General features: G+C 41.9%; 1 protein-coding gene across 1 annotated transcript; it reads left to right on the forward strand.

The window, feature by feature from the left end:
• Positions 1-3,518: 3,518 nt before the first annotated feature.
• tmx2b (thioredoxin-related transmembrane protein 2b) lies at positions 3,519-7,472 on the forward strand. The gene is made up of 8 exons (XM_070922122.1): positions 3,519-3,707; positions 4,900-4,960; positions 5,167-5,280; positions 5,857-5,933; positions 6,027-6,133; positions 6,210-6,275; positions 6,356-6,485; positions 7,287-7,472. Exons 1-8 carry the CDS (start codon positions 3,519-3,521, stop codon positions 7,470-7,472), a joined length of 930 nt encoding a protein of 309 aa, XP_070778223.1.
• Positions 7,473-11,752: the final 4,280 nt, after the last annotated feature.

An 11,752-nucleotide genomic window follows, 5' to 3' on the forward strand; every position in this document is an offset into this window, starting at 1 on the left:
TACTGTTAATAACGGGAGCTGTCAATGACAAGCGGGCTGCAGGGGCAGTGTCGACGGCTTACCTCTCTCCTCGCGTCGGCCCGGATGGAAATGTCGACGCGGTCCGACCTTTGGAGGTGAGCTCCAGCCGGAGATACGGCTCGGCGGCGTCTGCTGTTGATAATCCCGTCTGGATTCCTGCTTCACGAGCCACTCGTTGGGATGACTGCCGTAACGAAACAGTCCGGAGTCAAGCCAGCGAGAGTGGTACAGGGCACTTCCTGTTTGAATTTTCACAATAAAAACGTTTCAACCTAAACGGTATACTCTGTAGCCATACGTTGTTCTGTGTAGCTTTAATTGAAAGAAATGTGTAGTTTTACCACCCAAAAAGCACAATCTTGGTTTTCAATAAAACATTGTCCACATTGTAAAACATATAGGAGCATGACCTTGCTCATGCCTGTATTTTCAAATATGATCAATCCACAAACACATCAGTACGATCTTTCTGTAAGTCAAACTTTTCAATTGAGTATGAATGAATGAAACATGTTGCCAAACCTGATCATGGCTATTTGAACTTTCAACTCGTGACATATATTCATTGTGTTATTAACAACAGAATAAATGCTGTTAAAGATACTACTATGCTAAGATACACTTGGACGTTTCGTCCCTTCAAGACTTTTATTTTGAAGAAAAAGTCAAACTTTCTGTACGTTTAACTCTGCCGAGTTTGACACCTGGCACACACACGCCAGGGCTGACTGAGCGGCTTTGATTGGAGGGATTTAAGACAGAAAACCGATCCCAGACCAGCTGCTGAGCCGGAAGTGGAGCACTGGCAGTGATACTTTAAAATGAATAAATGAACCAGTAATTACATTTTTAAAAAAAAGATCCTAATAAAACATTATAATAATAACAAGAATTTGCTTTATAGTATAATTTCAAAATGAAAATAAAATAGAAAAAGAAAGATGGACCATCTTCATCTGATCTCCTCCTCCTCGTCCTCCTGCTGTGTGCTACTGACATGATTTTCCTGTTCACGTTGGAGGAAGTGATGAGGGAGCTCTGCGAGGGCCCCATAGGACAGCAGCATGCAGTGCAGGACCAGAAAACCAAATGAAACAATGGAACAAAGCTACTGCACCACCGAATAAATGTTTGTGACATTTTAGCATTTGAAATTCGTCAAATATGTTGATGTTTATGTCATAATGTTGATGATGGAGTGTGCATGGATAAGAACATAGTAACTCAGAAGTGACAGATGACAGAAACTTACATCAGGATCCACCACAAATATCAGGAAAGAAAAAGCTGAGTTTGCTAAAGCTACCATGATTCCTTTATGCATTAAGCCAGTGGTCCCCAACCTTTTTCTTAGAATCCCTATTTTACCATTGTACCAATACAAAAAGGGGGAAATATCTTTATGTATATTTCATTATATTCATTGCATAAAAAAACTATAACAGCACAGAACAATTAACCTAAATAGTGAATGTAATACCTGCAGTAAGTTTGTGTAAAACTAGCCATTTGTATAAAATTCTGAACAGACTATTTCCTGTGGATATTTCAATGTATCAGAGGACTTTTCCTTAATTTTTTTATAAACACAATTCCATGTCCGTATTATGATTCTATTTTAATTTCACTATCATACATACCTTTTAATAGTCCAAGCAGCCTAGCTTTATGATAAATAGACATAAGACATAAACTTCTAAAAAAAAAACTTAAATATAGTTGTCTTCTTCATAGAAATTAACTAAATGCATGTATATTATTCTTACACCCTTAAAATCAAGAGGGCTTCACGACCCCCCCAGGTTGGGAACCACTGCATTAAGCTATAGAGTTTATATTATGCCACCTATGTTTTTATACAAGCACAAGCATGGATACATAGACAGACAGAGGTGCTAATTCATAAGCTCAGACAAAAAAAGACAAAAACAAAATCAACATACAAAGCATTCACAAATGCTGTGTGCATCAAACGTATTCAGTTTTTTTTTTATTCCTTTTCCCCTTATCAACATTAATAACATTGGAAACATCAGATTTAAAGCTCATTTTCAGTGTCATGGGTACATGAGCAAATTTATTCATAACAAAAACACCTCTGTCAGATCAACACATGTAGGCAATGAGCTCACAAGTCCAAAATGAACACATTTCCTGATGAATCACACAGGGTGATGTCACTCCAAATCACACAGCAGACATTTTTTTTCTACTACACGGTTCTGCTGCGTTCAGGTCAGGTGGGAAAATTGGGACAACAAATAAGAAACACTCTCACGCTCCCATTTGGAGCCACCCGTACGTCACGATAGAGGTTTTCACTTGGTGATGATACATGTTTCAGCTCGAACTGAAAACATTGTAGTGGAAAAATACAATTGCATTTGCATTTCAATTGCAATTGAATGGGTATATTCTTACTCTTGGAGACATGAGTGCTCCATGGGGTTAGGGTTAGAAGGTCTCTGGCACATACAGTGGCCTGTCAGTAACACTGAACTGACGTGTGTGTGTGTGTGTGTGTGTGTGTGTGTGTGAGGAATGCTGCAGAGCATTGTACTGGGGTGGCGGTAGAAGTCAATAATAATCGAAACCTCAGCAAAAATAACGGAAACTATCTGTAAGTTACTATAAATGATATGGAACCACTAGATGTAGCACTAGAGCACCAGCAACCCGTCGACCACACCTCCCCCTGACCAGAAACAGCGGTTGTATCGCTCGCCTCAAAGCCACCAGACTCCATTGACAAAAACACAGATTTACCTCGCAGATCAACTCACCAAAACCATCTTTAAATATCTGATTTTGGGCGGGAGGTGAACAATATATTGAATATTGGACCTAGAAACACTGGTAGACAAATAAGTGAATTATGGCACAGCATTAAATCCAAGTTTTCCAACCCTTCATGTAAAATCATAACAACAATGGGACAGGTATTATTATATCACAGTGAACCAATCAGCAGTGACTTGTTCTCTACCCTGACCAATCAGCGCCTGCTATAAGACATTCGTCCTGATTGACCTCCGTACCTCTTTCCGCCCCTTTAAATCGGGATTTCTTTACAATTTTGCCGACTGCAAACTGCAAAGCTAAACCAAGCTACCGGGAGTTAGCCACTGTTACACAGGAACTTAGGTCCTTCCACCTTCATATTAAAAGTGGATATATGTTCATTTGGGCGAGAAAACGAGCCTGTGGGCGTAAATAACATACAAATGTATTGAAATATAAAACGTAATATTAAGTTCACTTAAAATACATTTTATTATATTGCATTTTAAAGGTAACACGGTGCATGGCATGCAATACACGGTTTTATTTTTAACTTCTAAACCGGAAGTTGCATTTGTGGTTACTTCCACATTGTTGAACACGAAGCTAGCTAACGCCGAGCCATTCATTTTGAGCTAACGGCTTCATCGCTGGGTAGCTTGGCCTTTTCGGGGTTCAGTTCCCGTCTTAGTTGTAGCGCGACGGTTAAATAGAAAATGGCTCTCCTAACGCCATTATTCGCTTTTCTGTACCACCTGCCGCAGGTGTACAAGTGGCTGTTGAAGCCCTACTATGTAGCTTCTCTGTTCATGTCCATAGCCTTCCTAGCTGTCCGAAAGACGCCTGGAATCTGCGACCATCTGGCCACACAGCGAGAGGACGGCAACTCCTGCGACTTCGACTGGGTCCGTAGAAAATGCCAGAAATTCACAAATTGCTTTTCAAGAATGTTTTTTTCAAGGGTAACTGTCAGTGGGATGAACACAGTTGTAGATCGTTGGACAGGCTGACAGCAAAGGACAGGTGACATTAGCTGTTCTAAGCTATAGGGAAGGAATGACAGGCCAAACTGCGTTCAAAAAACCTGAAATTCATAGTTTTTTTGAATTGGCAGAGATACTCACAATTAATCAAGGTATTATTATTGTATACGGCACATATAGACTACGCTTATTTTAAATGCATTTTTTTTACATTCAGCATTGGTTAATGTAGCTAACGTTGGCTAAATTATTGACCTTCTTTAACGTCAGTAAGTTGCAGGACAAGGAGAATCAACACAGGAGAGTGAATGAGGCAAGAGTTTTATGAAAACATTAGCCAAATCGTGTTTGCCGAATTTATCAGTGGATTCTCAACTAAACAAAGGGTTAGGGTTAAAAGTCGTATATCTCAGACTCCAATGCATAAATCTATGTTGACTATCATGTCTTAAAAGCCTAAGATTTTTATATGGAGTTTGTGGTGACATTGTCGCCACACAAAAGAGCATGAACTTGAAAGGAACGGAGGCCTGCTTGATATTACAGTAGCTGCTGCAGAAGCCTGGCCTTGATTTAAGTGTTCTCTCATCAACGCCGCAGCTCTTTGGGAGGAGATGCTTGCTGATGCTGTTGCGTGCACACCTGCTGCAGCTTCCAGGGCCCCTACAAACGTCCTGCTTAAATGCACTGTAGAGTGTAGTACACAAGCCATACAGCATTCATGCAGTAATGTTAGAATGAACCAAATTAACATAACCTTTGTATTACTGGTTGACACTGCCTCCATGCTCTCTGGCCCACACATTATACAATTATAGTGACATGTATGTCCACAGGTCTGGTTTTATGGGGCGTTCATGTACATCATATTGTAAATGACCAGGTAGGCGGCCATCATGGTGTCCCACAGTGATCTAAATGCTCTCAAACATGTTTCTTTCCCCGACCCTTACAGTGATCTGTCTTGTTTTTCCAGCTTTGAAAAATATGTGTGAAATATGTTAAATGTTGACTATTACCATCATTGGATTGAAACATGTCGGCACGATTCTTGGAAGGACGAACACCAATATGAACCAGACTGATTAAAGACGTGTCACGTTTGTGTTCTCAGAGGGAGGTGGAGATCCTCATGTTCCTCAGTGCCATCGTCATGATGAAGAACAGGCGGGCGAGTGAGTGAATGTCTTCTTTTCCCTGAGAATAAATATAAATATATCATGTTATATTGTCCTCTGTGGCAACATTAAAAGTTCTAGAAGAAGCAGAAAATATTGCCACCATCCTCCAAAACCCACATTTTGAGTAACGGGTAAGCGTCATTAACTCCTGCTGACTTAAATGTGTGTTCATGGAGTTTGTGTCTCTGTGTTCGTGTCAGTAACGGTGGAGCAGCATGTGGGCAACATCATCCTGTTCAGCAAAGTGGCCAATGTCATCCTGTTCTTCAGGCTGGACATCAGGATGGGACTGCTCTACCTGACACTCTGCATAGGTCAGTCCAACCTTTTTTCTATTACACACACACACACACACACACATGGCTGACTTCTCAGATGTGGCTTAAAGTCTCTTAAATATATATTTTTAAAATTAGTTTTTATTATTTTTATTTAAGATTTACGTCTTCAGTAGGAACCGATGGGATTTGTTGACATGATGTTAGCCAGCCAAAATGATCCAGCTAATTCTCTTCCAGCTAACGTGGTTCTTCAAATGTACATTAGAGGTTCGACTTTGTTAATAGGGTTCACTGCAGCTGCATGGTAGTTGACTTAAAGCTGAGGTAAACATATTCTACCATTTGAAATGAATCCTGCCAAAATCTCTCATTTAAAAAAAAAAGAATCAAATCAAGCTAACGTAGCAATCCACGTTTGAAGAGCAGAGCACGCGGTTTAATAGTAGATATCTTGAAAGTAAATACAGATATAAGGCGTACATTTTAGTTAGGCGTCTTTATAAATGATTTGAACAATAAAATGATCATATTTGTCCCCATTGATTCTGCCCATATCGTCATATCCAGTCCTAACATTCCCTCTCCTGTCGGTTCTTTTGTGTGTCTCAGTGTTTCTGATGACCTGCAAGCCCCCTCTTTACATGGGACCTGAGTACATCAAATACTTCAACGACAAAACCATTGACGTGAGTAAGATGGCGGGATTTGGTAGTAGCAGTTTGTCCATTACCAATTTCTTTTTTTAATCCTAAAATCCAAATGTGTTTGTGTGTGTCCAGGATGAGCTGGACAGAGACGGTCGTGTGACGTGGATCGTTGAATTCTTCGCCAACTGGTCTCCGGAGTGCCAGTCCTTTGCTTCCGTTTATGCCGATCTCTCTCTCAAGTAAGACTCCCCCTCTCAGTAAAAGTATGAAGTGACATGAACGCAAGTAACTTTTTTTGTTGTTGTGGTGTTTCAGGTATAACTGTGCCGGCCTCAAGTTCGGCAAAGTGGACATCGGACGTTACGGAGAGGTTTCCAAGAAGTAATACGTTTTCATTTGTCTCGATGTCTTGATGGGCTTTTATTTAGTCAGAGAGGACTGAGTATGTTTTCGTTCCGTAGGTACAAGGTGTCCACGTCTCCGCTGTCCAAGCAGCTCCCCTCCTTGGTGTTGTTTCAGGGAGGGAAGGAGGTGATGCGGCGCCCCCAGGTGGACAAGAAGGGCCGAGCTGTGTCCTGGAGCTTCACCGAGGTCAGACTGGACCGTACACCTCAGATCTGTTTATCAGACTGTTCACCTGGGGCACCAAAGAGTGCACCGGTGTCTTGAGTTAAATGAGGATCAGAGAACAAGTAAACAAGCCTGAGAATTGAGCAGAGCGTTTAACGCTCATTGTGGTCAGCACTGTAAGAGTTCCCTACCTAGGGCTGTTGAGCAATTTATTTATTTTGCTATACAATGTTAGGAAATAATGGAAAATGCCTCAATTTCCCAGAACCCAAGGTGAAGGTTTTACAGTGTGCCCGGTCAGGCTTAGCCGGTTTGCAGTTTTGGAAAGCGGAAGTAATAATCATGCAGGTATTAAGCCCCCCTCGCCTTACGAAAGTCGGAACAAGCTTTTAAACGAGGCCTTGTAGATCTAATATGAGTGAAGATTCAGTATTCGTTTGTTCAGTAACAGATTTTGGTGGACTGCTTAGGGGAAATAAGTGAAAGTTTACGTAACATTAATGGCAAACCACCACCAGGGCTTTGCATTGTGGGACACAGTAGGCGAGATAGACTGGTCCGATGCGTACTGGAGATTTCTTCAGAATCGGTACGACATCTGGGTGTTTTTGACATACTACATATTTTGCTTTTGTTTGCATACTACATGGTACATTTTGGCCAAATCAGTACGTACTGCTAGCATAGTAGGCGGTTTCCAGTACAGCCACAGTGTGGGTTCCTGAAAGCCGACTCTCAAGAACACTAGTCCGTGAGAAATACTGAATAGTGCCGGTTTGTTTCCGACTCACGTTAACAACAGCCTCTGTCTCTCTGTACCAGGAGAACATCATCCGAGAGTTCAACCTGAACGAACTCTACCAGAAATCCAAGAAGCTCAACAAGGCCAAGGGAGACAAGGTCAGCCAATCCCAGTTCCCTCCAGTCCCCGAGGAGGAGGAGCCAGAGCAGCAGGGAGCCGATGCCCAGGAGGAGGAGGAGCAGCACGAGTCCAAGAAGGACAAATAAGGCGGTTTGTGTCTCTCAGCTTGGACCTTGCACTTCTTGGACAGAACTTGTGCTCTCCTTCCCCTCTCCTTTTTTAAAGTGTTCAGTTTGTTCACACTTTCGAGTCATAACAGGACTGGTGTCGCTGTGGACCCCCCCCCCCCCTCTCCATTGTGTGGCAGGAAAGAACAGCAGAGAAGAAGTCCAGGCGTTCATGTCGCTGTTGTGTTTTGTGACCTTTCAGATCACATGTGGGCGCCTGGACTTTGGCCTCCCCAGCACCCCTTTACACCCAATGATCCAGCAGTGGTGACCTCAGTCCTCAAAGAGAACAAGTGTTCACTTTTAGTGGAGGGACAAACTGGGAAACGGTAAACCAGCTTTTTGAAGGGGGGTGTGTAATGTTAAAACCTGTTCCAGTATATCAGCATGAGGCCTGGAAATGTGCCGTGGTCACTGGATCACCGGAGTCTCCTCAGCACATTTCTGAGGGTTAAGCTGTGAGGTCTGTCAGTTGAGTTCTTACTAATCAACAGTAAGTGAATGTGATACTACTTTTGTTGTTTTTTGATTTAGATTTTTTTTTATGCAACTAATTTAATTCAGATTTTTTTTAAATAATTCTATGATTAACTGTATATTTATGTAAACTCACACAAACACACAAAGTAGGCTGTTTTTTACATAGAATTCATGTGCAGTGTTGAACGGTACATGCAGGTTCCTGGTAGTTTTGGTGTTTAAGTTAGAGGTACAGTATTAGAGCACATCTGCGTCACTCGAGTTTAGGTAGAGGGTGATGGCGTCCCCCATTCCTCCTGATGGAATTTGTACTATTTTGGACAGACCAAGCTCAACATTCCCTCGATTTCATGTTGTTTTTCCTCTCCTTTGCTCGTTGCTGCCTCTCAGACAGAGATGAAGCTGCCAGTATTTTACAGTTTCTCTACCTTTTCTGGCCAGGCACTCCTGTTTTTGGCTCCCAAAACTCTCAGGACCCCAGCAAATAGGCCGTAGTCAAATAGAGTGCTGCAGGAATGAGTCCTAAAACCCGGAAATGAGTTAGCATTTTTACACTTCGGGTTCCCTCGTCTGGAAGTCAATGGGTTTTTGGTTAGATGTCTGAAATAAGGTCTTTGGTTAGCACTAGTTCAAGAGATTTTCACGTTTTGTTCTACGACATAAAATGCGTCAGTAGATACCCCACTCATGAATTTTGAAGCTTTTACGTGTCTTAAAAAAGACGGTTGCTAACAAGCGGCTAAATGAGACTACAGCGGTTGTCGTGGACAGTAAATGTCTTCATGACGAACACGGAAAGTCATCTACTCACTAGTCCGCCTTTAGAGCCTTGTTGTGTTCATACTCTATATCTATCTGTCACTATATCTATATCTATCTATATTCTCTTAGAAGTGAAGCGTGGTGGTGGTGACGTTGAAGTAATGCGACCATGGTGTAGTTATTTTATAGCCTAACATTAGCTTTTTACTTCTGCTGATTCCATTTATGCTTCAAAAATCCTATAAGTGGTGTTCATTAGTGAAGATTATCTTGCTGAACAAAACGTGTAAGTATCATAAACTTTTGTTTTGCCACAGAGCTTATTTTCTGCAATAATCCAAAATCCCATGGAGAAATCCCATTGGCTTTTTGTGGGGGGATCAGGGCGATGCTAACTTTTGGGTTGGCCCACAAAAACACGTCATCCCTGCAACACACTATTGTTATGTGAGTTTTAAAGATGGCATGGAGGAATCTCGCGACCAGAACCCCATACAGATCTCAGTGTCATATATGAATATTCTAAGTAGTTTTATCTCACTTTGCTGCATTTGCTAACAGCAACAGCTACTGTGACTGTCCTGCTGACTTTGCCTCTAGCGCCATCATCAGGTCAAAGTTTTAATGTGTCCAAATACCTGCAGAGCTAATGACATTCCCATCGCCCTCATCTGTACTTTGTGTTTACTGCTAATTAGCTAATGTTGGCATGCTAACACACTAAACTAAGATCGTGGTAAACATTATACCTCCTAAACATTAGCATGTTGGCATGTTGACATTAGCATTTCGCTCAAAGCACTGCTGCACCTAAGTACAGCCAGAGCTAGCTAGCATGGCTGTAGACTGTGCTAGCTGCCAAACACCTGCTTACTCATTGGTCGAATACTGGACAAATCTGTGATTAGCATGTTGACAAACTGAAGTCCGGTCCATCACATTCCAAGATTTTCTTGTTTTAATTTCTTTTTTTTTATTTTTATAGATTGCATTTACATTATTAATTATCAGAGAGGCTGGTGAGCTGCTGCTTCTTGGTCTTTTTGGACCAGATGGAACAAGAGGCAGCTTTATCTCCTGTTTCTTTTAACATTCCTAATCAGATTTTGAGCGTTTTTCCCCCCTTGTTGTAATAAACACATGCACTCCTTAACTGTTTAGAGTTTGTTTTTTGAAGGCACTGTGAGTTTATTCCTTAATTACTAAAACAGTTTTTTGTTACGTATCTTAGACTTATTTAGCATTTCATTTGAGCTGCATTCTGTATCTTCTCCTGCATCAAGTCTACTGAAAAACACCTCAGAGAAGGAGTCTCACCTGTTTTGTTTTTTTTGTTATTCATGCAATAAAACGACATGCACATGATTTGCATTTCAGTGCTGCCTTCGTTCTTCAGACAAATACTCATTCGTTCCTCTAACACCTTTTTAGTGTCTTATTTCCAGCATATCAGAAAATCCTGTAAAATGGGACGCAATATAGAAGGTGAGAAGAACTGAAAAGCTTCCAAATGCAAACTTTAACTGTCAGTACAGTGTTCACAAAGTAAAGATTTGTTGCTGGATTAGACTGACAGCAGGATGGTTTAGACAGTAGAGATTACTGTAAACAAAGAACTATAAAGTCGAAAAATTACTTTTAGAGGACTATTTTAGTGAGTTTTATGGGTACGGATGAAGTCAAGTTATGGTGACATTAAGTACCCACGCTGCCAATGAAAGAAATGGCAAATGGTAAATGATCTCACTTATATAGCGCTTTTCAAACTTCGAAGTTCCCAAAGCGCTTTACAGCTAAGTCTCATTCACCCATTTACTCACACACCAACGGAGACCGAGCTGCCATGCAAGGTGCTGGTCTCCATCGGGAGCAACTTAGGGTTCAGTGTCTTGCTCAAGGACACTTCGACATGACGGGGGCAGTCGGGGATTGAACCCCCAACCTCCCGTGCGATAGTGCTCACCACTGCGCCACCATGCCGCCCAAGAAGTAAATGTTTAACTTTGCTAAAATGACAAAAGATCTTGATTTGTTTTTTTGGGCATTTGCCTTTAATGGCTAGTGACGGAGAGAGACAGAGAGGGGATGACATGCAGCAAAAGGGGGGCCCCTGGGTCAGGGTCGAACCCAGATCGCTGCGGTAAGGACTCAAAGTATGGTGTGCACTCTGCCAGGTGAGTTGCTGGGGTGCTCCCCAACATTTAGTTTTCTTATAGCGACTTGCAGCCTGGTGATAATTCTCTGCGGATCATCACTGAGTGAAACTTACATCACTTTGGTACCCTCCAGTGGTCATATCAAAAGGTGCATGGAGTAGACAACAATTTCTGAAAGTATGGACACAGGGTTAGGATGCTATTATTACATAGTTGTAAACATTGGAGGATCAGCCAGTTTTGGCAGTTTTCAGTAGCTGGAGCAGTACAATCAAACTCCACTCTCCTCCGTTGTATTGGGCACAACTTTCAGAGGTCAAAATCACAAAAAACTGAAGCCATCCTTACCACTGCACACCACCAGGGCCGATCTATTGTGTTCCCTGTAAAGAATGACTAAGTTCCACCTCATTATTTGAAGTTTATTAACAATCCTACAGCCCCTGCAGCACATACGTACAGCCACCCATCCACACACACACTCACACATACATTAAGCTGAACAGTACACGTGTTGTGTCTTTGATTTGAACTTGTTTCCTCATCAAACACACAGGCAGAGCAGCCTGCTGTCTTCATCTGCTCAGAGGGGGCGGGGGGCTCAAAATGACGGACTAAGCTGAAATGAAATACAGACTTGTCCTTTTTACGTGATGTCGCAGGCCAGAAATGGCATTCAAGACACAGGATCCTCTTCCTGTTCAGTTCTCTGATAGTGCTTTGTGTGTGTGCTTCATTTATCTGACCAGAACTGGTTGCATCATGTCCAACATGAGTTGACGTGGTCCTGTGTTGTTCCCATTTGTGGTTGACTGTGAAATCTTTAGCAAACAATAGACTACTTAGTGCACTAAGTCCTCC

This window comes from Enoplosus armatus, chromosome 2 (genome assembly GCF_043641665.1).
Source record: "Enoplosus armatus isolate fEnoArm2 chromosome 2, fEnoArm2.hap1, whole genome shotgun sequence".
Taxonomy (NCBI): Eukaryota; Metazoa; Chordata; class Actinopteri; order Centrarchiformes; family Enoplosidae; genus Enoplosus; species Enoplosus armatus.

Excerpts from the sequence above, each read along its gene's own strand:
- tmx2b (XM_070922122.1), top strand. The coding sequence starts at position 3,519 with ATGGCTCTCCTAACGCCATTATTCGCTTTTCTGTACCACCTGCCGCAG. Across the intron at positions 4,961-5,166 it reads GATGAAGAACAGGCGGGCGA|TAACGGTGGAGCAGCATGTG; the intron begins GTGAGTGAATGT and ends TGTTCGTGTCAG. Across the intron at positions 6,276-6,355 it reads TACGGAGAGGTTTCCAAGAA|GTACAAGGTGTCCACGTCTC; the intron begins GTAATACGTTTT and ends TTCGTTCCGTAG.